At 44.6% G+C, this 26,693-nt stretch overlaps 1 protein-coding gene across 1 annotated transcript in view; it reads right to left on the bottom strand.

The window, feature by feature from the left end:
- Nucleotides 1–4,923: 4,923 nt before the first annotated feature.
- Nucleotides 4,924–26,693, bottom strand: part of efnb2a (ephrin-B2a) — a 31,687-nt gene continuing 9,917 nt past the window's right edge. The window contains exons 2-5 of the mRNA XM_012853634.3: nt 22,452–22,735; nt 12,458–12,550; nt 10,296–10,394; nt 4,924–8,287 (exon numbers count right to left, since the gene is read on the bottom strand). Of these exons, the coding sequence (XP_012709088.2) occupies nt 7,857–8,287; nt 10,296–10,394; nt 12,458–12,550; nt 22,452–22,735 (907 nt within the window). The 3' untranslated portion in view covers nt 4,924–7,856. The remainder of the gene's footprint in view (nt 8,288–10,295; nt 10,395–12,457; nt 12,551–22,451; nt 22,736–26,693) is intronic.

Raw genomic sequence — 26,693 nt, 5'->3', positions numbered from 1 at the left:
TAAACCCCCGCAACGCTCGGTCGCCCCTCGCCAGCTCTCGGTGCTGCGTCGCTGTAAAGCCAGGCAGATAAAACAGAAACATTAAGAAGGGGAAAAACATCCTCGGCCCGCTCTGCTCCTCATCATCAAAGCTGCGTGTCTGCGTGAAGCCCGATGAGATGACGGACCGCCGTGAGAAAGCTCCGTTTTGTTTTCTGTCTCTGTTTCCGTCCCGGCCTCGCAGGCATCGCCGCTCCTCCTGATAAACAGTCTGCAGTCGATCTCCGGCATCATGAAGACGTTTTTATTTTTCCAGCACACGTCTCATAAGAAGGGCCGCTTTGATGAAGACAATGTGGTTAGAAATGATGAATATATTGCCCGTGGCTTTAATATCCTAAATATTGGGTGCTGCTGCGGCTGCTGTGGCGGATAATGATGAAAAACAAGGAGAGCACGGTGAGCACTTCTCAGCTTTCAGGTCTTTGTTGGAGTTTCTTTGCTTCACTGCAGGTTCTTCTGGGCCTGGACCACTGAACACTGGTAGGGACTCAGGGCGGGAAAAGAAAGACTTTAGATCTGACCTATATTATGAAGACTTGACTTGACTTATAAGCAATCTTTATTAGATGTAATTAGGGTTGAAATCCAGTCACTGAGTTTGGATCAAAGCTCCCTTTGAGTTTTTGTAGGACGTACAAATGACTGATGTTAAGCTAATTTTATGGGTTTCTTAATGGTAGGTGCTATTAAAGGAATTTAATAGGAGCTCCCAGGTTTGTCGGCATTTAATCATTACTATCTTTGAAGAGGAGGATCTACAGCAGCCCTGATGCTCGTTAGATGGTGCGTTTGATTTATTAACCAGGGATGTTCGCGTCTTCATCGGCAGTGACCACATTCATGTCTACCCAACCCAAACTCTGTGTCAAACGACTTAAAGTCAACAACATAAACTTATTTCCAACATCTTATCCTTTCACTTCTTTCAAATTAAAAGCACTTCCTGTGTGAATAGCTCTGAAATCTGACGTTAACCGGTCTTTGCCTATTTCAACAAAGTTTCTTTGAAATTAAATGAATGTTTATACTATCAGAGAGATGAACATTACCTTTTTTTTTTATTAAATAAATAACATTAACAGCAGTTTTTAACATGGAGCTAAAGCAGAAATTCAGACTGAAGAAACTCATTGCCTACCTCCATCAATCAGGGACTCATTCGCCTCCGATGCAAGCCAATCAGCTTTGAACTGCTCCTCCTCGAAGCCAATCAGTGTCCTGGATTCGTCTTAAAGGCCTACTATGCAACATTTTTCAGTTAATTAATGTGTTCCATACCGTTTTGGATGATTAAATGAGTCATTTCAGGTCGAACAAAGGTTTTCTCGGCCGCCCTGGTGGTCTGTGGGGGAAATACCGCACTTGCAATTGCAGGAGCCCTCGGCCCGCACACACAGAAGTCTCGCTTTACGGTGAGAACTCCATGTGTTTTTGCCCTGCCATTCACTATATGCACCGAACCGCGTGTTAACGTCAAATAAACATGCAAGCATATCGAGTTTTATTATTATTATTATTATTTTTTATTTTTTTTATGTTGGCGAGACGCTACCGCGGCGGCCGCAGCGAGGCGGCGGCTGCGACTGCGGCTTGGCGAGGCGGTGGCGGTAGCGTCCCGCCAACATAAAAAATAAAATAAATAATAATAATAATAATAAAACTGGCGCAGCGCTATCTTGGCATGATAGCGCTGCGGGAAGCCAGATGTTCATACCTTCACTGTGTTAGTCATTGTTTGTACTGCCGTTTTTTCCACTTTTCGTTGCGTTCGCCTGTCTGCTAAGCTCAAAACAACCGCGCCTGGCTTGATGGAGAAACCAGAACAGCTGAGCATCTTTACGACAGTGCACTTTTACTTTCGCCCTCTGGGGGGAGCCTCACTGGAAAATCAACCCCGGTTGCATAGTAAGAACTTCAAATCCAGCTCAGCTTCTACCCAGCAAGCAAGCAGTCGCTGTGCGATGTCTGATCTGGACTCTGATGACTGGATTCAACCCACCTCCATCCTCTTCTCCACCATCATAGCAGCTCCATCTGGCTTTCCTATGTGCTCCTTCAACCTCGTCCCTATCAGAGTGTAATTCCTCCTGGACTCTTATGGAATTCCCAGTCACTCCTTAAAACAGTCCGGCAGAAGACCGCCATGTTGAGCCTGGTTCTGCCAGAGGTTTCTTCCCAAAGGAGAGTTTTTCCTCTCCACAGTCGCTTCACGCTTGCTCATCATGGACAGTTCATGCAAACCTGTGTTTATCAAGTTGGACATCTAGCTCAAACAGATCATCATATGGACCTGGGGGATCATTCCTATTCTCATACGCCTGCTTATGCATATTGAAGTATAATTCAGCGTGAATTTTTCCTGCCGAGGTCTGAGCGCCAAAATCTTAAAATATTGTATCAATAAATTCTTCTAATTGTCTCTTCTTTCCGTGTGAGTTTTTCAGATTGAAATGATAATTTTAACGTACAACAATGTTAAATGCTCATTTCTCAAATTAGAAAAAAGATTTGATTTTCTAACCTACAGCGTTGTACGCATCTGATGTGAGAATATCAATTTTAGTCATTAGAGACGTTTTTTTGTGCCTGGGGCGGGAAGGGAGGGGGGACATGAACATTTTTTGCAGTTTGGAGGAAGAGTTGCACACTGAATTTATTCACCATCCACCTCCATTATATCGGACAGGACCGTGTTTTCTTCCAGAAAAGTCTCGACCCATTCCCCCACCGACTCGACCAGAACCTGCTGTGACGTCTGGCTCAAAGCAGCCGGCAACAGATTCTTTAAGTCCTGTAAATTGGGAGTGGGAGGGGGGGGGGGGGGGGGGTCCATGGATCGGCCTTGTTTGTCCAGAACATCCCACAGATGCTCATGTGAACAGATACAGAGTGACTAACCTAGTGCTGATGGGAGCATGAAGCCAAGAATCTGAACGTCCTAATCTAGCGGTTTTGGCTGAGCGGCCCGGCTGGCTGGCCGTTTGGCCGCCTCAGCGTTAATCTCGCTGCCTCTCTGGCTGAGCGGAGAGCTTTGGTGATGAACTGATCTGGTGGCTGGCTGGCTGGCTGGATGATGGCGGTCTGCAGAGGTGGAGGAGATGGCTGCCCGCTGGGTCCGTGTCTCTGCCCGGCTGTGTTCTGGCAGGACGCGCTCCTGACTCACTGGCAGCAGAGCTGGTTGCGCAGGCCGGCTGCCTGGAAGCACCGGCCAAGAAAACCAGAGTGACTCACTGGCTTAAGGCTAATTTGGCCCTGAGAACTGATAGGGAACATGATCCTGTAATCAGCCTGTCCATATTACACCAGACAGTGAGCTAACACAGAGGCAGCAGATCAAACTCCACTGTAAACACCGTAGTCTGTATTAGCCACTAGTGCTGCTGCTGCAACACAACACAAACATTATGACTCTGGCTTTAGCTCTGCTTTTACTTTAATATTAAATTCAAACACATCAAGAGGGACCTGGACTTTTTTGTCCTCTTTTGGGAGCGCATGTGCACACCTGTAGTTCACCTAAGACGCCCACCACTAGCATGGTCACCTGTTCAGGTGTTTAATATGTTCTGTTTGCCTCTGACTCTGAACATATAAGATCAGGTCAGCGCCTCAATAACTCTCATTTTAAAGGAGTTTATTACAAAAACAAAAATCATAAAATGTTTGCTTTGGATGTCAGTGACTGAAGGCTGAAGAACTAATGACCTACTAAATTATTTACTCATAAATATCTCCATTAAATGTTTGTGCATTAAATTTTTACACAGAAATTGGATTTTTTTTCTTACTCTACATTAGGATAAATCTACTGGAACACCCCCTGAGGTTCCTCACCCACCCTTACTTAAAACCCAGTATGGCTGCATTGCCTGAAGAAATCAAAGGGAGCTTCAGTAATTTACTGTTTATTTGTAGTTCAAATGGTTGATTTCTTATCAAAGCCATTAGGATAAGGAAACTGCCCAGTTGACAGCGTTTGAACACATAAAATGCTAAAAAAAAAAAAATTATCTGCTTGAATTAAGCTTGTTTCAGACAACAACCATTAGCAAATCCCGCTGGTTTTCAAACTTTTAAAACAAAACGCAGTTAGGTTTTGTTTTAGAAGGAAAACCGCAACTCTTCTAACTTCCTGCAGCAGCTAGCAGTGCTACTGCGCTAATGCTAGCTAGTTTACAAGCTAGCTTTAGCGCAGCTAGCAGTGCTGCTGCGCTAATGCTAGCTAGCTAGCAGAAGTTAAATTTCAGTGGATTTTTATATTTTCTGCCTCCTCTACAAATGTGCTACAGCTACAAACACAGTTAGTATTTTTTTTAATTCTGCCCCAAAGTACTAGAAAAGGGTTAATCCTGTTCCTCAGCAAAGTGGCTGAACAGTTTTATTTTTCCCAACACACCTGTGTAACACCATATCAATGAGACAGATGTATATTTTCAAAACCGTAAGTGTTTATACGCTGTGTGGGGCTATATCAAAGGTAATAATAAATTAAAACATGGATGAAATGATTTTACTGGCAGGATAAGGCTGAACTACGCTGAATATGGCATAAATAGACTGTTATAAGGCCGTAATAAGATAATAGGGTTAAACAAGGAAGTAAGCTGTAATGGACAATAAATTACTCAATTTTATCACCTAGAATAATTTTATAACACCCAAATTCCCAGTAATTGGCAACAACCTATAATAAACTGTATTTGGTGCAATAGAACTGCATTACCGGCATAATAAAGTGTATTTGCAGCTCAACTGTAATAAAGGAGTGGTGAATTGTGATAATGCAGTATTATGAGGTAAAAAGCAGTAAAACAGTAAAAAGTGGTGATAAATTGTTTCCCGTGGAGACATCGTAGACACAAAGCACTCCCAGACAGCGTGTCCATAGGAAAAACATTTTATTGTAAAACATTTTCAGTTTGTAACAGACTGGTGGAATGTGTGTCATTTATCCTCTTTGAAATTAATTTAAAATTCAGAATTTCAAAACGTTTTCTCTTTTTGTCTCTTCTTCTTCTTCTTCTTCCCAATCTGGGCCTTCTGACACTGCGAGGAACGAGGCAGCTGTAAACGTGACAATGACAAAACAGAACCGGGGCCGACGGTAAATGATGCAAATATAATACTGTCACTTACAAACTGGACTGAAATAAAACCATCAACGGAACATGAGAGACAGAGAGAGCGAGAGAGAGAGAGAGAAAAAAACTAATTTAATAAATATTTATGGTACACACTTATGGCACAAATATGCAGCAGTCGGTTTGGCAACTTTTCTCTTTTTTTTTTTAAACCAAATTACCATGAAAACAGTGCAAAACGGGAGGAAGTGGGGAGGACACGGGCTTTCCATAGAGCGCTAGCTAAAATACATAGCAAAAAATTCAAATTTTATACAAAACATCTTACTTTAAGAGTTTATAAAAAATGTTTGTTTGTTTTTTTTAATCGGGTTCTGGTCAATATTTACATAAGCTATTTACCAAAAAAGTAGTATGCTCTGTTTTACTGAAGTGTAGTTCACTTTTTTCTTTTTTTTTCTTTTACTTTCCTACAAAGGTGAATAAGGCTATTGTAACAACCCAGGATCCATATACAATACAAACATTAATGTATTTACAGGTTCTTACCTACAGAAGTACGGTGCAAATTTTACTGAGTCAAGTGACCAAGGGCTGACCATACGAGCAAGGCATTTTACAGTCGCCTGAGGTGCTTCTCTCAGCCCGCCGGCCCGAGACCCCGCAGCCGTTCAGCCGCCGCAGGGCTTCAGGCGCGCAGCAGCTAGGAAAAGGACGCCAGATTCAAAGAAACTAAGGAGATTGTCAGATTCTGCCGCAGACAGAAAGCAACTAAAAAAAAGCCATTTGTTTCTGTTTGTGTCCTTTTTGTTTGTTTGTTTGTTTCCATCTTAAATTACTGGTCCGGTTCTGTTACTGTTGCGTTTTTGTGTGTTTTTTTTTTTTTGTTTTTTCACAGTTTGCACTACGGCACGTAGTCGAAACAGAGAAAGAAAAATAAAACTAAAAAGTAAAACTGTGACATACTCTGCTAGTTTTGTTACGTTGGTTCGTCGTTACATCTCTCAGTGGTTAAGAACACTTTTTTTTTTCCTCTCCTTTCAGAATCGACTAAAAAAATAAATAAGAATTGCATATTTGCAGATTTTGTAGCCTCTCAGAGGCACAAACCTCAGATAATACAAGGCTTGGCTTTTTCGGTGAAATTTGATGCTCGTGAAGTGATGTGGATGGAGACGATGGGCTGATAGATGCTGGGGGGGGGGGGCTAAGTCGCTGCTGGGATCTAAGCCTGGCGTTGATGAGGTCACTGACGCGCACACACACGACCACACACGTGCACGGGGAACATGGAGGCATGAGGAGAGTCGGGCACACTGGGTGATTAAGGGAACTTTCCTTTGGGACAAACAGCTACTCTGCACGTTATTTTTTGGGGTTGGGATAACTCGCAGCTGGAGCCGGGACCAGAACCAGAACCAGAACCAGAACCAGAACCATCCCCCCCGCCCCCGGTTCTCCAGAGATATCAAATAATCAAAACCTAGATTGCATAATGTGCACTTATACCCCTTATATATTAAAATTAGTTTCTTCTTCTCCATTCCACCTGACAACACCTGTGCTCTGTGTCTATCATAAATAAATTTTATCTTATTTTTGTAATTTTTTAATGTCCTTTTATTTTTATTTTAACGTAGATCTATTTGAAGTTTCAAAAAAAAAAAAACTCACAGAAAGCAAATGCTAATGGAGACGGTGAAAGGTTAAGCCGATGTCCCTGTGCTTTACAGAAAAGAGGAGGAGAGCACCGTCAGGCTGAAGTTTGGGCCCTTGGGGTACCCTTAGTCATCATCGGACCCCCTGGGGGTTCCCGTTACAGTACCTAGAACCTTCTCGGTTAGCTACTCTAACCTCCGCCGGGTCTTACAGCAGTAAGGCGAGCTGGATTTCTTATTGCCCCCCCCAAAAAAAACGCCGTTCAGGACGGGACGCCGCTGCTGTGTGGGCGCCGCGGATCGCCGCTGAGGAGTGGAGGGACCAACGCAAAAAGGAGGTTAAAAGTGCTGCACTATGTAAGATAAAAGTCCTCCACCTCCTCCTGTTTTTAACTGAGCTGCTGCCACCACACAACCAGGGGGGGGGGGGGGGGCCTATCTGCACTCTGACTATACCAGAATATAAAGACCAGATATGAACAAAACCAGTAAATGTGGAACAACAAAAAAAACAGAAACAGTCGTTTTCTCTAAACCTTTGTGAGGAAAACGTGAAAGAAAAGTGACGTGAGGATGAGGATGGACGCCACGCTGCGCGGCGCGTCTGCTTCGCCGCACGCCGTCCTGCTTCCGCGTGAGTGAGGGCGTCTGTGGCCGCCCAGAGCGCCAGAGGTCCAAGCTCCGCCCACTTCCTGCTTTAGCTCCAATCATCAAACCCGTTCAGTCCCTTCTTCCCGCTGACCTGTCCTCCTCTCACGCCATCAGAAAGCTTCACGTCCAGAACGCCATCTGTCCCACTCACTTCATCCCAGAGCGCTGGCGGCGGCGGCGGCGGACGACAAAAACAGAACCCCCCCCCCCCCCCTCACTGCTGGGGACGAGGAGGCCGCTTCTCTGCTCGTCCCGTCTGCGACCGAACCGGAGCGAAGAGCAAAGAGGGGAAACGACTAGTGACGAAACATCAGAGGAAAGGAGGAGGAGGAGTGGACAGAGAGAGAAGGAGCGGGACAGTCCCAGCGCTCCGCTCCGTCCGTGGGTCCGTCCGCGTCCTGCGTGTCTTCCCCGGCTCGCCGCCTCAGACCTTGTAGTAGATGTTGGCGGGGCTCTGGGGCGGCATCTCCTGCACTATATAGACGGGGTGTCCGTAGTCCCCGCTGACCTTCTCGTAGTGCGGGCAGAAGACGCTGTCAGCAGTCCTGAGCGGGATGATGATGTCGCTGGGCTCCGAGCCGTTGTTGTTGCCGCCGCCGCCGCCGCCGCCGCGTTTGGGCGTGGCCAGCGTGCTGAGCGACAGCGTGGCCGTGTGCTGCGGCGAGTGCTTGCGGTGCCGCCGCCGGTACTTCAGCAGCAGCAGCACCAGCATGACGATGATGACGATGAAGATGACGCTGCCGGAGGCGATGCCCACGAAGATGGCCACCTCCGAGCCGATGGGGCTGGACGACTTGCCGTTGGTGCCGCCGCCGCCGCCGCCGCCGCCGCCGCCGCCTTCGTTCTTGGGTTTATCTGCAAAGACAGAGCAGAGGGTCAGAACCAATCAGAAGTTTGGGTTGATCAGCGCTCCGGTCGGCCTCCTCCTGCGTCTCCTTCATCAGCGCAGCAGCAACTCCTCACATCTGATCCTCGCCTATTCACATTCAGCGCGCAGACGCTCCAACCTTGAAACTAGGGCAATCAGGGGCTGATGGGAGATCCCGGCAAAACTGCACTCAGATAAATTGCGTTTTGAAAGACATAAAAAAAAAAAAAAAAAGTAACTTGATTTTCTGGCTGACAGCCCCCGGAGGGGAGAAAAATAGAAATATTTGATACGGTCGTGAAACATCAATTATGGAAGGCAAGCTGTGCTCTGACTCCCAGCGACGGACGCTCTGGTTCTGATCCAACACTGAAGGGTGGGAGCGTGGTGTTCTGCCCGGGACAGGCCGGATTACCGCAGCGCCCTGTCTGCCACCGCTCCCCCGCCGGCCCTGAAGGGCTTTCACCGTGCCGTGTGGGTGGGATGGAGGGATGGAGGGAGGGATGGAGGGAGGGAGGGCCAAAGAGAGGACCCTTCCTCTGGTGAAGAAGGGATTATGCTGCCTGCAGCTCTCTGAGGCCCATATGCTCTGCTGACGTCTGCAGGATTCAGCGGCTGGGATCTCAGGGATCCGTGTTAAAACATCAAGAACCTCTCACTGATTTGGGTTTAAATACTGAATAATATCAATTTATTCTCAACCAAAGTTCTCAATCTTCAGGATTCAGGTTCCTACGTTGTCATTTAGCGGCTGAAAGATCTCCTCATACACATGAGGATGAAGAACGTTATGAAAGGTTTGAATCCCGGTTGGGCTCCAGAAGCACTTCCTTCCTCTGCAGCAGCCATCTTTAACATTAAGCCTGCTGGAAATAAGCATAAACATTGAGTTTATGCTTATTTCCTGAAGAAAAGAGTCGATAAACACGGCCGGCATCAGTTTACATTCATTTTCGGGTTCACTCGCGTTAAGTGGCGGTTCTAGACCAAATTTACCAGGGGGGCCAAGGTGGGGCCAGTGTTTTTTCACAGGGGCACAGAACAAAAAAATTAAACAATAAAATGGCAATATTTAACTGTGTAATACTATTAACTGTGTAAGTAAGGCACTTGTGGCTCTGGAACTGCAGATTTCAGACCCCTGATCTAGCAGTTGAAAACTTTGGTCCCAGCTCAATACAGCTAAAGCTAAACGTGAAACATCTTAATTTTTATATCCTTCTTAGAGTAAAGCTAGGTAAAAAATAAAATTGGTCAAAGTGACCAACCAGTTATGGTTTCTTTGCCATTGCAAGTAATTATTAGAAGTGTATTTAATGTTATGTCTTTTGTACAGGGGCCATAACAGGGGCCAGGACCAGTTCTACAGGGGCATGGGCCCCTGTTGGCCCCTGTGTAGAACCGCCCCTGCTCGCGTTTGTTTCATAAACGTTGAAGGCGACTGAGCCTCTTTCTTCTGCCTTGTCTGGAATAAATTCAGATTTTTTTTTTTTTGGCGTATAAAGGCTCTAACGCCTGAATAGTTTTATTCCAGTTGTTGTCTTGCAGAGATCCAGGGGGACCGTTTATGTGGGTCAGCCTGAAATTCCTCCCCAGGCCCTTTCTGCTTCTTGCTGAGGAGATTACGGCTCCTGCTTTTCTCACAGAGACGCTGTTGAGCGGCAGACTGGTGGCAGAGGGAGGAGGCGTGCAAACGAAGCCGTTGGGCACCAAACTAACGGGTTTCTGTGTGTGGAGGATGGCAGCCCACCATCAGAGCGCTCCCCTGAAAATGTCACCTGAGCGACGGGTTAAATCTGAAACGTGAGCAGCCTGGAGACACCTGGGAAGTCCTCCAGGGGGCCAGAGATGCCGATCGGTTTTATAGGCGACATTAAATTAGCGGCGGATGATTCGCTGACCTTTCCTTCCTACACACACTCCACCGGAGCCGTCTGAGAAAAAGCATGCTCTAAAATCCTCCATCATCACTCATGGCTAGTTTAAAGGCCTCACCTAGTTTCTCCTGAACTTCGTTTTGATTCTTGTCAACACCCGGAGGCTGGTAGGGCGTCCTCGTCGGGCTGTCTTTGGGTGAAACTGGGTCCGAGGGATCTGAAAGAAGCAGAGAGGATGGAGGCGGGTTAGCTGGGGAGGCTCCACTTCCTTTAACTTCATATTAATCACTTCACATGGTCAGTTTTCTGGTTTTAATGCCTTCCCTGCACAGACGCTAACAGAACATCGACTGCAGGAAAACACTGCAAGCCTTAAATTGGTAAATAACTAGATTATCTCAATTAAAGGAGAAATAAAACGTACAAAGGAACAAAAGGAACGGATTTATGCGGATTTGTAACAGGAAGCCATGTTGCTTTCTGGTGAAATGCGTTTCTAAATCATAAAATTCAACAAATCTACAAAAGATTTCATCACAAAATCACAAAATGACACGAATTACATTTCATAAATAAAATGTAGAAGACTGTAATCAACGATAATCAGCTGTTTGTGTTTAGGGTTAAAGATTTAAACAGGATTATTAAAGCAAAGTGCTGAGGTTGAACTCTGCGTTCTCCTTCAGGAGAATTTAGTTTTTGGTGATTGTCTAAAGCTTAAAATGTTTCTCAGAGAACGTTTGAAAGAACCAGCTCTGCTCAGACGCATCATCTAAGTAATTCACAGAGAATTTCTAAGCGGTTGGGTCTGGATTCGTGTCATAATTCCACCTTTTCCAGAACCAACCTCTCAGATTTCTGCACAGAAACTGGTGGGACATCTGCACTGCGCTTAAAATCTGAAAAGACGTTTGCATGCAGACATTTAGACTTTCCTGCATCAAAGATATTTGACTAAAAGAAATCTATATATGGTGAAATCCATTTGACCGTCACAAACGCTGATTTATTTTACTTTACTGGGGTTTAGTGTCAGACCAACACAAAGCAGCAGCAGGAGTGTGATTATCTGAAAAGTGTGGCCTGCCTGTCTTTGTGTTCGGCCACCCTGAGCTGAATCTTTGTAGAACCGCCTCCTGCAGCAATTACAGCTGCCACACATCTGGAGTTGGTCTCCGCTAGCTCTGCACATCTGTAGGCTGAAACCTTTGCAGATTCTTCCTCGCCTGATAGCTCAGACAGCTTCAAAGTATCTGTGAGGACCGTTTTTAAGGTCTATGCATTGATCTAAACCATTTCATTGTAGCCACCCTGGTCCCGGGTCTTTCCTCTAACAGGCATCCGTCCTCGTTTGTCCTTGATTTAGTTCCAGCTATTGCTTCTTTAAATTCCAAATAAACATTCAAATGTGTGGTTGAAACGTAAGAAAAGATGTCAAATTACACAAGGCGTGAATACTTTTACAAGCCACAGTGAGGAGCTTTTCTAACCTTTAATCTAAGGAGGAATCGTTTCTCTGATTTAGGCCTGGACGATAATTCAATAACGATATTTATCGATCAATAGAAAAAAAGTTCAACAGAATAACAGTTTTCCTTCCTTTTACATTCTAGCCATGTAGGTTAATATTACATCATCACATCCTCCCAGCCAATCACAACGCAGACCCAGGAACCAAGCTCCGCCCCAGTCAGAGAGTTCAGAGAGCATGCATTCTTTTTTTTTTTTTTTAAGAAAAAAGACTCAATTCAGCGTTTGTGTCTGCATCTACAAATAGGTCATTAAGCAACAGCATAAAATGAGCTGCACTTAAAATATGTTTTAAATTTGTTGATGATTATCGATATCGATCGATATGATTTCTATTTTATCAATGTGCTTTATTTCTATATCGTCTGATTGTCCCATTTTATGCCGGTACTGCAGCGACAGCTCGTGACGGAGCGCCTTTGATTTAAATGAACGACGATCGATCCCCAGATCGCCGCCTAATTTCACAAAGACTGTATCACCTCTGCCACCCGGGTAAGAATCGGCATCAGGAGACTCAAACGTTGCATCTGCCGGCTCATGAATCACGGGAATCGTGCATCTCGACTAGATTGGCACATGTGGAGGGAATGCAGCTGAGAGCGTGTGAGAGCAGATGTGTGTGTGTGCATGAGGGTTTCTGTGGATTACAGCCTGCAGCCTCCAGCATCAGAGGAGACGGTGGAGCCGCACCGCCTCCTCTGACCTTATCCGGGGCTTTGCACGTCGCCCCTTTCTGCAGATACTCACTCTGGCCCACTTTCATGACTATCTTCATGGACTTGGTCTTGCACACTCCTCCCTCCTGGTTGTCGATGCCCTCCATGGTGCCGTTGGATGTAGCTGGAGGAGGAAAACGGAGAGAGAGACGCAGGGTCAGAAAGCAGAAGCACGCAGACACCGGTCCATCTGAGGAACAACAGCAAAGGATGTGACTCACTCCCCTTTAATAAAATCACTATTTGCCTGTTCATCACCTCGGCCGCTTCTCTCCGGTGGAACATTTCACATCCCTGAAGTCAATTAGCCTGAGTAATTGTGACTGTAATATGTCTAACGGCGCTGATGGGCCTTATGAAGGAGGCCGTTAGGGGAGCTGAGGGGGGGGGGGGCGGGAGGAGGCGGCGATGACAGCAGACATGTTGGCAGGCTGCGGCTGGATTCAGCGCTTTATTGTGCATTAGCGCTAACGACACCCAGGAGAGCGGTGGCCGCTTATTACAGAAGGCGTTTTTTATTTATTTTTATTTGAAAAGCCCTGAAACGCTCAGATGTGGAAACCAGACGCAGTCAGAGAAGACAGAGATGTGCCGACATGACAAAGGAAACCGCCGCAAAGGCAGAAACGATGAAACTGAGGATGTCGGCTACAACGACCCAAGTTCTTAAACTTCCTGACAAAAACATATTTTCTATGCTCTTCCTTTGTGTTACGGTGTCTCCTGGCTTACAGCATCTAAAGGTTTGAGGGTTGAAACGGCGGTGCAGCACGAAGCAGGCATGTCCGACGCCAATAATGTGCAAACAGAAGAGAGAAAGAGGCATTATGTTTGTTTTTTAAGGTGCAAACTCACTCTGTGGCGTTAAAGTCACAAGGGTTCAGGAAAAGTGTGCTGATTTCATTTAATCCACTTCTAAGCACGTTTAACTGAAAATCATGTTGATGTCAACAAATAATGTATACCAGAAGACTTATTACTAGGGCTGGGTGATATGGATTAAAAAATAAATCTCTGATTTTATCATACCAAATCCGATTAATCGATTTTTTTCCTCCTTTTTGTTTCATAAAAAGAAATTAAAGAAATTATTTTAAAACCTTGCTTTTATGTCAAACATTTCGTCAGGAAGTTGACCTGAATTCAAAGTGCAACTAAAAACAAGCTGTGAAACATGCTTGTAGAACAAGATGGCAGCCGTGCCATTATAAACAATGAAAATATAACAAAACATTTGCTGCTAGTGGTATTACACATTGAGCTAAGAACAGGCTTCACTGCACTTGTGAACTTCAAACTAAGTTAAAAAAAAAAAAGTAAATAAGTAAATGAAGTACCTCGTATTATGGTAAAAAAAAAGTTTCTACTTAACAATATTTTGACAATATATTTGCCTAAACATATATTCAGCATCACATGCTGTTCTCTTCATGGAAACCCAATGAGTGGATTGGCAAAATAAAATCCAGATTTTCCAAAAATGAAATCTTGAAGAATTGTAAATTCGAATTAATCGATTTATCGCCCAGCTCTACTTATTACACCATAAACAATATTAATAAATACAGTTGATATGCATAGAAATGTTCCATAATTAGTTGTTTAAACATTTTTAACAGAAACAGAAATGTTCTGTTCCTTTGGAGCGGTGCACTCACAGCTGAGACTGAAGTTTGTAGAGGAAAAACTGGGATTTTAGGTAATAGATTTATTTTTTTAAACGGTTATTAAATGCAGCCTTGAAGTTAATTTACAGGAAGCGAAGGAGGAAAAGAGGAAAAGAGGAAAAGAGGAATCGGGACGTTTGGTTTGTGACAGGAAGCAGCAAAGAGGCTAGAAGCCGTCACTCCTGCTGCCATCTTAACCCGCCTGGCTTCCTGCTCCTCTGCTGCCCCTAGAGGCGGCTTCCTGCAAGTGCATCCATATGAGATCATGAGTGAGTTGGGGGGAGGTGGGGGGGGGCAGGGCTTGTGGTCTATCAGGTCAGTAACACAGAGGCTAACGAGCTGCCAGAGCTTAGAGGCTTGGCTTCCCGCCAGCGCTCAGTGGCCCGCTTTCACATCAACCATCACAGCCCCCCCCCCCCCCTCCTCCACCCCCCGCACCCCCCCCCTAACTTCCCCCTGCTTCCTCTCCTACCTCACTTCCCCTCCTATCTGCCTATCACACCCTAACCCTGCACATCCCACCTTGCTCCTGCAGCTCCTCCGTCAGCGACAGCAGCATCACCGTCCTGACTGGACCCAGGATGCCCCCCCCCCCCCCGTCCCCCCCCGACCCCCCCGACCCCCCCGCCTGCTACCGATCAATTTGATCCGAATCCTCTCGCTTCAACACGACGGTGATGCTGGCGGACACAGAGTGCATGTCAACGAGGACTCGCCTCCTTCCCTCGCTGACCTGCAGCTCTCCAGCAGAGACCCAGAAGCACATTACAGAGAAAGCTGCTTACAGGCTCCTGCCCCCCCCCCCAACCCCCACCAATCCACCCCCCAACCCCCCCACCACCCAGCATCATGTTTGCATGTGCGCACATGTGTGTTTTTCCTCACAGATCCGTTAGCATAACACATGAAAGCCACAATCCTGCAGGGATGCCCCTAACATCCTAATGCAGAGAGGAGCGCTCACGTTCCACGCTGGGAACGGGGTCAGAGTTCACGCGCTGGGAAAGAAAACATTTCACATGAACTCCTTCGCTTTGGAGCGCCGAGACGCCCCAAAACAGAGGCCTGAGTTTCCATGGAAGAATCTTTAAATTCCTGTGTTCCCTTTAAACTCGGGGTAAAACACACGGAGCCGCGGTGCCAGGGCCTGACTTGGATTTAAACAAAATGGGATTGTTGAATCGGCTCAGGCTGAATGACTCCCCAACCCCCCCCCCGGTCCGCTCAGAGGGGGCCAAGCTGGAGCGGCCGACCGACGAGTTGGAAAGAGTTAACCGACTAATCCGAAGCACTCAGGGTGGGGGGGGGAGCAGGGACCCCAGGACGGCCACAAATGGAGGCACTTCCCTCTGAGGCCCCGAGATAAAACTCTGAGGACGGAGGAGGAGGAGGAGGAGGGTGCAGGAAAAATAATAATAAAATAATAATAATCAATGTCAGCAGATCTGTGATCCATTGCTCAGCCTGCCGTGGTTCTGGCTGGCTGCACACTGACCTGTCGCAGCGAACGACGCCGACAAACGTTCCCCAAACGGAGCTGAACAGGAATGACACCATCAGCTGTTCCTTTACATTTTATATTTAAGCTGCTTTTAGGCTGTTCTGACTGAATTATCTCAATGCATTATGATCTAAAAGGGTTTTATCCCAGTTTTGTGTTTAATTGCTGTTATAGTTAATAAAACATGAATAAATCAGTAAAAAGAGATTTTTTTAGCATTTAAATCCTAACCGGATCCACAGACTGGAGTCAATAACTTCAATTTACTCCACAGACATTTAAACCAAGTTTTATGATTAGAAAAATGAACGCCCACAACTAATGAAACACTGGAGCTACTTCCTGTGATGTCATATTTAACCCCAACATAAAACCCACAGTCATTTAGTTCTTTGTTTCTATAAGAAATCAGATTTAATCTGAAGCTCTCAAACTTTATAACAATATCTCATATATTTTTTACCCAGAATGGCCTCTTAATTAAATAATATTCATAAATCATAATAATATGAGCAGGAGCTCCAGCAGCAGCAGCCGTAGGAGACGAAGCTGTTTGGGAATTTAACAGCAGCTTCTTTTTGCATCATAAAAGCAGATGCAGGGTTTTTATCTGCTTTGCAGGAGAACCAGGCGGCTGAAACGTTTCTCTCTGCAGAAAAACACCCAGAATTCAGTGAGAGTGTCTGAATGAGCGCTGTGGCTCAGAATGAGGAGTTTGACTCCAGCCAAGTGTCCTTGAGCAAGACACTGAGCCCTACGCTGCCTAATGATCATGGATCTGAACTTGACTTCTAATCAGAAAAGCTAGAAAAGCTTTTCTGGTATCTGGTTGTATGACGATGTGATTCTGATGTTTCCTGCAACCAGGACTTTTTACCAGGCAGGTTACAGACACTAGGTTTTGAAAACTGAAGAAGAAAATTTAGTGCAACGCCACTTTGAGCACAAAAACACCGACACACAAAACATGAGCTCTTAGAGAGCGTTGTGAGGCCATGGTAACGGGTTTACAGCCGATGCTAACGCTAGCGTGCGCGTCGGAGCGTCAGCGCTCAACTAAAGAGCTTCTCCACAGCTTGTTTTAAAGGATTCTGGACTTTATTTGATTTAATGCTACATAAAAGTCTAAAATAATTAGACCTCACCAGAAAAAACTTGATTGTTTGCCGCTAAAGCACGGTTTGAGATGATATATTAACAGGTCAAACCTGCACTGGGTCATTTTACGCTGATCACAGATCCATAAATAAACTGAATTTACTATATTCATGAAAACAGAAACAGGGTAAGTCTCGGTTTTTATACAGATAACTGGTCACATCAGCAGGATTAAAAAGCCGTCTTATTCACCAGAACCATCAGAACCTGAACACGCACACGGCCATCTTGGCCAGGGCTTTGCTCTTTAGACACAGACGACATAATCTGGACTGGGAGACTTTCCTGCAGGTGGGACCTCAGGAGCAGTCTGAAGATAATCGCTGTGTTTGGTGGACTTAATATGTTACAGTTCAGGAGCATCTTCAAGCTACAGATGTCCTGCAGCTTTCAGACGCACACCTGGTCTGATGTACCTGGGACTAGAGGCTGATTTACCTGCTCAGGTGTGGTGAGGCAGAGGCACGTCTAAACGTTCCCAAAAAAACAGTTTCTGATTATCAGGAATCTCGCTGCTTGGATTCGTTTCCTCCAATCGGCCTGAGTGTCTCCTGGAGATTTGCAGTCTCTGATTTTAGTTTTTGAACAGCTGGAGAATAACTGGGTATTCCCGCCTGAACGCAGCGCCTGAACGCAGCGTGGGAAGGTCTCACCCGGAAGTAAAGACGTCTGCAGCTGTGCTAGCCGGAGTAAAGACGAAAAATCAGCATCCAGGCGCCGTCTCAAACAGACCGGAAGAGACAAACGTGTTTGAAAAGCCTTCCTCTGCCTTCAGTTTCATTTTCTCCCGTTTGTCAAATCAAGAGGGTGGAAAATCAGCCGGAGTTTAACGAGACAGTCAATTGTGTTCGGATGAAGACTTCCTAAACGCTCCGTCCTCAGAAAAGAGACGGAAAATGTTCAACATCTCTGCTTCTTCCTTCGGCTTCCACTGGTTTACAATCATTCTGCAGGAGAATTCAAATTCTTTCTCCGCATCCTAGATATTAGATTTATAGGTTTTCCTTAAAAGGAGATCCTGATTAAATTTCAATCCAGCTTTAATGGGCGTAATAAACTGAAGCGGCACGTTTTCTGTGTGCAGTCATTACACAACGCAGCGCTGGGTCAATAAATGCTGGCGGAGCGAGCGCCGCCTCTGGGACGTCCTGATGGACAGAATGAGGATGGATTCAGGAAAGACGGAGGCAGCTATGATCTAAACGCCGCGCGCTGCTGTGGAGCGTGAGGACATCCTGACTGAGCAGAGGTTACGGGCCGGTTAGCGCCCGTCAGCGCCGCGCCCAGTAATCGGCCGTGACAGCAGGCGCCTTCGGCCCCTTTCAGGACCCCTGTGACCCGCTGGGAGAGGCCGGGTCAGCGCCGATACCAGAGCTGCCTAACAACCATCCCTAATCAGCAGAAAAAAAAAAAAAACACTTAGCATCTATTGTTTGGATCCATTTGGGCTGGATTTAACGTCCAATTAGTGCAGCGCTGAAAGGAGTTTATCTAATTTAAGGTGCAAAAGGGATCCGGCAGAAATCCGCGTGGATGTTTCCCACACGGGGACAATTTTCCTCGCCGACTGCAGCTGATTAATCCAGACGAGCGTTTTTTTTTTTTTTTTCAGAACAACGCTGATAATGTCACTGATCTGATTCTGGGAATTAGTCAGACTCAAACCCAAAAAGCACATCCTGGCTCCTGTAGCTCGCACAGATCGGGTTGTGACTCCAGGAAAACCTGGAGTCACAACCAGGTCCTCCTCCTCCTCCTCCTCCTCCTCCTCCTCTTCCTCTCTTTAGCTCTCTTTCCTCACCCCCGGCCTCCCTCGTTAGCTCTATTTCCTCTCTCTCTCTCTCTCTGCTGGCCCCCTTTCCCTCCCCGTTCATCCCCCCTTCTCTCTCTCTCTCTCCCTTCTCTTAATCATCCAGCTCGCCCGGCCCTCGGCTCCAGGCCACGCTGCCGCAAAGAATCGCGTCAAGCTCGCCTGCGCTGGGCTGCGGCGCCATTGTGCACTTTAAAAACAGAGGCGTACCCAGGCAGGCATGGACGGCCGGTGACAAACCCGCCTGCAAACGGAGACGAGGCCCGAGGACGCCTGGCTTTCTGTGCACCGTCACCGCTGTGGGTCTGAAATGAGACAAAAAGCCCAGGAGCGCTGGCAGCCGACCCAACGGAGGCGACGTTAATCCAATCGGTCGAGCCTCAGATCGGCAGCAGCGACGTGAGGCCGGCGGTGAGGAGAAGCGGAGGATTAGACGGCGCTTAATTAATTACGTATTGAGAGCTCGCTCCGAGAGACTAATGAAACCCTGGCGGTGAACTTTTCTGAGACGCTGTCACAGTCTGATGGGTCCTGGATGGCTGCTGCTGAGCGGGGAAACGCACACGCAGATCGGCCGCCGCTCTATTCTGCCAGACAAATTGGAGCTTAATTATAGAGAAAGCTGCCATATTCTACAGTTAGACACGGCTGCTCTTCTGCACAGACTGAAGATGCAGGAACAGCGCCCCCTCAGGCCGGCAGGGAGACGGCTTCCTCACAACATTTTTGTTTGATTGACAGATTAAACGTTTCACACAGCTCTGCCTCCTCTAGACTCTCATTTCTGGAACAAACAATGAAACAGCAGATTTAATCGCCGTTATGTTTACATGGATGAGCGATGAAGAGTCGGTACATGTCATAAGGAAGGGACAGTCTCTGCTACCGTCTTTAATTAATCCTTTCATGAACTTTCTGCAAAACTTTGAACTTAATGATGTGTTTGGTTTTGTTTTCTTTACATGACGAACCTGAGCTAAGTCATTAAAAAACACTTTACTGGGTCCAAATTGTTGGGAGTCCAAATATAACCCCAAAGGTGAGAAGGTGGTGACTGCTGTGTTAGCACAGACATATATATTAACTAGTTTTTCTTTTATCACAAAATAATTATTATAGAATAATGCCTCTTAGAGCTGTTTATACTAAATAAAAAAGTAAACTTCCATGCCCTAAACATTAAAGCTACTAGATTATGCTGTTTGTCTGGCGGCAGGTGTGCATGAAGCCCACAGGTGAGAGGTTTGCAGGTAAAACCACGACGGTTAGATAAATAAACCTGCACCTCGATGCATTTTGTCCCTAAGCGTAGCTAAAATTACAATATAAATGTTCTCTTCTATCGATATGAGAGAAGACTTTACGTCTTTAAACAGAACCAGGTTTTTATTAAGCAATGAACCAATCACTGCCCTGCATTAAAGGTGACTGTAGTTGAAGAAGTTTTCCCTAATGGCAGATCAAAAAAAATAATTATTTACTTTGCTTTCTTGGGAATTCAGCCAAATTAGAACACAGTTTCTATGAGCAAGCAGAATAGTGTCATTAAACAGATGAGAATAAGCAGAAAATGCTACAGTATGGATTACAACAAAACACAATAAACCGTTATTTATTAAAAACGATGAATCACCGAGACGCAGCTGATGTTGGGAGAATGAACTTTGTTTCAAAATGTTCAAGTAGTGAACCAAGATTACAAATCAATTCACTGAAATTAGAAACTAGACGATATTGATGGTAAAGTCGGTCAGCTCAGAGCTGAAAGATCTGTTCAGACGCTTCAAAAAAAAAAGTAAAAAACAAAACTGGACTTAATTCAGACGCTGTGTTGAAGCTCTGAAAAGAAACCAGAAAAAGTTCTTTACGAGTTCTGCAGAAAATAAAAAAGCTGAAACTGGTAGGGCCTGTTAGGAAGTCCGATTCTTCCCCTCCTTCCTCCTGTTGCAACCCGTCAGACCGCATATTTCAGCTAATGAAGCGCTTCATAACAAATAAGTCAAAAAGCCACATGCACCCTGGGTAATCTGAATCCCTGGCTAAGTCACGGTTAAAGCTGTCCATGTGTATCTCAGTCAGCCAATAATAATATTATTATAGTATTATATGTTACTTTATTATGCATTCAACTTCAATTTATCATCAAACCAGTCATTATCTCAGATCTAGGACTCCATGAGCGCTTTCTGAATAAGGAGAACTTTATTTGTATTGTGCTGAGCTGATTTAGATGTTATGCTAATCATGCTAATCAATATCAGGGAGAGTTTTGAACTGCCAGATATCAATTACTGACGACTGATAATCAAAACCTCTGATCGCACTGCAAAAACGGGACTAAAAATAACTAAAATTTTCTTGAAACAAGTGCATTTATCCTTAATTTGAGCAGGTAAATAAGATTATCTGCCAATGGAATAAGAATTTTGCTCTTAAAATAGGAATAATTCATCTCCCTCATCTTATTTTAAGTCCAGGATGTCTAGTTATCTTGTTTTAGGGGTCAAAATGCTCATTCTATTGGCAGATAATCTTATTTACCTGCTCAAATCAAGGACAAACGTACTAATTTCAAGAAATGTTTACTTATTTTTAGTTCTGTTTTTGCAGTGCGGTGCAGCTCCAGTAAAATACAAGCTGCACCAGAGCACCGCATGTTGCTGTTTTTTCATAATCTCCAAACACAGTTTATGTTGGATCTTAAATAATGAGCAATAAAGCAGCGTTAATGAGAGAAATGCACTAAACTGCAGCTTATTAGAGGGCTGCGTGTGAAAGTTCTGCTCCACGGGGAGATCAGTTCCTCCTAAATGTCTCCGTCTTGTGTTTGAAATAGAAATAATTCACTGGCTGAATCTACCTGTCCTCTCCACCTGCCTGGTTCACCTGGCTGTCAGGCGTCTAGCACAGAAACCGCTCGCCACGTCCCATCTTAAGGATTCAGGAGGCGAAATAACCGCATCAAGGCATCAGAAGACGAGGATCTGCAGGAAAATTGGATTTCCCTAAATTATTTAAGGCCCGAATTGACGTTTCCCACCGCTCTCTTTGTTCCGACTTGTCAAATCAGCAGCTCTGTGCGGAGGATTTTGCTCTCAATAAGAAGCAGGGGGAAATTAAAGAAAGATTACGAATGAGCCGGGCTGCTGTGTGTCCACTCATCCGTTTCCCTCTCCAGAACCGGCGTAGAGCTGCAGGTTCTGGTCCAGCAGGGAGGCAATGAGCTAAACTCTGCCCATCCTTTGGGCGTGCATGAAGCCTGCTCTCTCTCTCTCTCTCTCTCTCTCTCTCTCTCTCTGTAAATCTAAGCAGCAGATCGGTTCTATTCGCTCACGCTTCTCCAGCTTGAGACGTGCCTCGCCATGCAAATAACCTGCCGCCTCGGCGCCCGGGAACAGAGCGGCCACTGTGGCGCTCTGAGGGAGCGGAGCCGACTGTGCAGGAGGCCGCCGCTGCCGCTGCCACCGCCGCCGCCGCTGCAGAGCTCGGTTTGCAGCAGCCTTCCTGCTCTTCTTTCATCCCCGCCTCGCTCTCCTTTCTTCTCTGTAAGAAATATGGCCTTCCCCACTGTGACAGCTCACAGATGGCGGTGGCAGAGCCTCGCAGATGGTCCGATCTGCAGCACAACTCCCCCCCCCCCACACACACACACACACACACCCCCGTTGGCGCCACACAGATGGTTCAGTCCGCCTCCCATGTTTCAAACCAGGGGGCCGTCGCAGAGACCCGTCAGAGCTTCCTCTCAGGAAGGTTTTAGTAAATCGCAGGAAATCAGCGAGGCGGAGTGGACACACCTGCTGATGGACACCTCCACCAGACACACAGCAGCTCATAGCAGCCCGGGGGGGGGGGGGGGGGGGGGACGTCCTGCGCCGCTCATACTCACAGATGATGTAGTAGTCCTTCCCCTTGAAGAACTCCAGCCCCCACAGGTTGGGGCTGAACTCCTGGAACTTCAGCGTGAACTTGACGTCCTGGTCGGGCTTGACGCAGTTCAGCAGCGGCGTGTCGGCCTTGGTGATGGTGCAGCTCTCCAGCTGCTCCTTGGGCACCATGTACACCTTGTAATACTCCACGCCGTCGCCCACCCCGCCGTCCACTCGGGGGCACACAATGTCCAGCTTGTCCCCGATCTGCGGGTACAAAACCACGCCTTGGCCCGGGACGAATCTGGAAGAGAAGACGGGAACGTGAGGCAGAGCCGCTGAGAGTCTGACGGCGGCGCATTCATTATGCATCAGGGAGCGGAGAGAGCGCTACCGAGTCGCTCAGTCCACACCAAAAACAGAGCAGCTGCTTTAATTATTAACGCGGTAATTACTAATGGTGTTCATTAATTTTAGAGGAAAGCGAACCACCACGTCTGAATCTCAAATCGGTTAAAATCAGCACCGATGGAGGGAGAGAAAAATGAGAACATTTTTTTTTACAATTTGTTGGAAAAGCAGCTGCTGCTTAATGATCTAACGACGACTTCCTCCTGTGAGCTGCCTTATGAAACCGGTGCAATTCTGAGATGGGCAGGGCTGGCAAAAGTATCAATACTCTCAAAGATATCAATACTCTCAAAATATCGATACTCTCAGAAATATCAATACTCTCAAAATATTGATACTCAAAAATATCAATATTCTCCAACATATCAATACTCTCAAAATATTGATACCCTCAAAAATACCGATACTTTCAAAATATGGACACTCTCAAAGATATCGATAGTCTAAAAATATCGATATTCTCCAAAATATCGATACTCTCAAAAATATCAATACTCTCCAACATATCAATACTCTCAAAATATAGATACTCTCAAAACATCGATACTCTCAAAAATATCAATACTCTCAAAGATATCGATAGTCTAAAAATATCGATATTCTCCAACATATCGATACTCTCAAAAATATTGATACTCTCAGAAATACCGATACTTTCAAAATACCGACACTCTCAAAGATATTGATAGTCTAAAAATATCGATATGCTCCAAAATAGATACTCTCAAAAATATCAATACTCTCCAACATATCAATACTCTCAAAATATAGATACTCTCAAAAATATCAATACTCTCAAAGATATCGATAGTCTAAAAATATCGATATTCTCCAACATATCGATACTCTCAAAACTATGGAAGCTCTCAAAAATATCGGGACACAATACTAACATGTCATGGTATCAATACTAAATATTTTAGCATACAAAGCGAACAAAGAAGGGAAACCCAGAGATCCTGTGAGCAAAAAACGCTTTAAAGTCTAGCAGCACAACAAACGTGGCCAAATATGCCAAACACCGACACCATCATGGTATATTCTGACAGGTTAGTAAGTTTTATTTGACAAATTAAACATATTACTGATGTTAGCGCGAGCGGTGGTCCGCATTAACGTTGTGAGATTAGCTGTGGCTAGCATGCTACCAGGCATGTTCTGTTCTGTTTGGCTTATTTGTTCAGCATTTATATGCACACTTATTTAAATAGAATCTGGGATTCTGTTGAGAAAGCACGTTCCACGTTGAGATGAAAAAATGAGTTTATTAATATTCATAAAATATTTTATTAGGCCTATTTATCCCCATAATATCCAAAATGGCATTGAGCATCGAATATGTTCCAGGGTATCGATACCGACTTAGAGATGGGTCAGAATAAGGAAGAAGAAGCTGCTGAGTAATAAGAACTAGAGAAAATGCTGAGTCACTGGTTTCTAAGTGAAGGTAGATAAAAATACCCACATTCTAATACATAAACTATATAGATTAGGGCTGCAATTAGTAATCAATTAATCTAGTGATTATTTTTCTGATTGATCCATCAATATGAATGAATGAATTAAACTTTATTGCATTTTTAAATGCATTGTAAACAGCAGAAACATATACAAAAACTCATTTTTAATTATTACGATCTTAATTAAGTTGTTATCATCTTAATAATTAAATTGCCATGTTTAATCGTTTTTTTTTTTTTTACAGAATTTGAACCAGCGAAGCTAAAACTGCCACTTCAGGAGTTCTGAATGGAAGATATTTACAGATAAAGGAGGTTTTTCTCACCTAAATGCAAAATGTATTTAGTTATTTGTACAGTTTTGGCTTATTATTGGGTGGTTAATGGTTACTGAGTGGGTTGCTCTTTCAGCAAATGGCATGTTTTAGAGTCTTATTATTCCAGTTAGCAAATATCGATTACTAAATTAGTTGACAATTATTTCAATAATCGATTAATGATGATTAATAATTGTTTCAGCTCTAACATAGAGATGATACTGTGGGCATTAAACTGGTTTACATCACACAAATTGATGAATCAAAGGGACAAACTCTAGAGCATATGATATCACACTTTAGGATGAAATTCCTGTGATATTATTTTATCAAAACATGCTAAAACAGAAACTGGAAGGTATAAAAATGATTTTTATGTGAGTAAATATTAGGTTTAATTTTCCAGCACCCGTTTAACCTCTGAATCGTGTCTCCAAAGTAAAGTTTGGCTGATTTATGTTACTCAGTCCTTCCCTTTAAAGTCTGCAGGAAGATGTTTGCAGCTTCCTTGCAATTGCATTAATGTGTGATTACTAAAAGTAGAATTATTTTGTGTGAGAGTTTTCCAGGGCTACCATCTACATGCATGGATGAACGGAAGGTAGCGAACCACCCATTATAATAAAATGCTGATTATTAATAAGCCTTCACCAGCACCCTTAATCAGAAACTCAGCAGCATTCATTCACACAAACAAACACACAGCTGTCAGTGAATTCCCACAAATTTCACCAAGAAGCAGAGAATATGTGAGAGGGTGAAACCTTGGAGCTATCTGCTGAATAAATGGCCGCCTGAACACAGATCCATGTGAAACGTTAACCCCTGACGCCCAGGAGGCCTTTCCTAAGCATGCTGGGAATTCTGACGTATGTGAACGGACACCAAAGCGTTTCAAATGAACGTGAGTGAATGAAAGACTCAGAGATGAAGGGCTGAACTGTTTCCTTTAAAACAGGGGTGTCAAACATACGGCCTGCAGGCCGGTTCCGGCCCGCCGAACAATTTAGTCCGGCCCGGTGGCTAAATGCATTATCATTATTCAACAAAAAAAAAATAAAGAATTTTTGTCTTAATGCCAAAAAGAGCTCATCAGATTTGACTTTCACAAGTGGAGCAGTACTGCTCTTGCCATAGTTCTCTGCTTGATTTATGAATGTGAATAGTTTTATTGTGATTCATGTGGGGAATATCTCAAATGATATGGACACTACAATGGGAAAGTAGGAGAGGGAAGGAAGAACAAGAAGAAAAAAAAGAAAAGGTGAAAGAAAGAGGAGATAAAAGGAAGAGAATGATAAAACAATTATTGAAAAAAACATGTACTTCGTTTAATTGAAACTGCAGTTCCTATATTGTCCACGAAGGGCGCTGTGTTTTAATCAGCAGATGGTAGCACTGAGCTTCAGATGTGGAAAATTGATTTTAAATCATTTCTTAATTTTTATCTGTTTGATGTATTTTGTCATGCAGAACACTGTTTTTAAGTTCCAAAAAATGTGAATAAATGTTTTTTTAACATTGTACAATCACTGTGATCAGTTCTTATGCATAATGCACAAGTAAATGTTTAACTGAGTGAAAGTATTGTTGAAATTGCACATACTTTTCTTAAAAACGCTGAGGTTATTCACAATATATTGTGTAAAAGTGAAATTAATTTAATATAAAAATCAACAACAAGTCCATTTTTATTAGTTCTATTTAATCTTGCAGTGAGTTTACTCGTGTGGCCCTCTTGAGATCAGATTAAGCTGAATGCGGCCCATAAACCAAAATGAGTTTGACACCCCTGGTTTAAAAGGAGGGCTCCTGATATCAGCGGCTCATTTAATTCAGTCCCAGAAACCGATGACCAACTACCAACAGTAATCTGCTTCCTACGTTGTCGTCTCTTCCTCACATAGAGTCACCCATGAGTAAGTTTGGGACAGAAGTCCTCCTATTTGCAAGAATGGCCCAAAACAGCGCCGCTAACTGGAGGAAAACCCAGAAAACATTTAGTTCAGGCCTCCGAGTCTGACTCTGCTGGCAGCTTTTTATCACCAGGAGGACCTGCCTCAGATTACTGGGT

This window comes from Fundulus heteroclitus, unplaced genomic scaffold (genome assembly GCF_011125445.2).
Source record: "Fundulus heteroclitus isolate FHET01 unplaced genomic scaffold, MU-UCD_Fhet_4.1 scaffold_53, whole genome shotgun sequence".
Lineage (NCBI taxonomy): Eukaryota > Metazoa > Chordata > Actinopteri > Cyprinodontiformes > Fundulidae > Fundulus > Fundulus heteroclitus.
The sequence above is the reverse complement of the archived record's forward strand: the minus strand, read 5'-3'. Positions and strand labels throughout refer to the sequence as shown.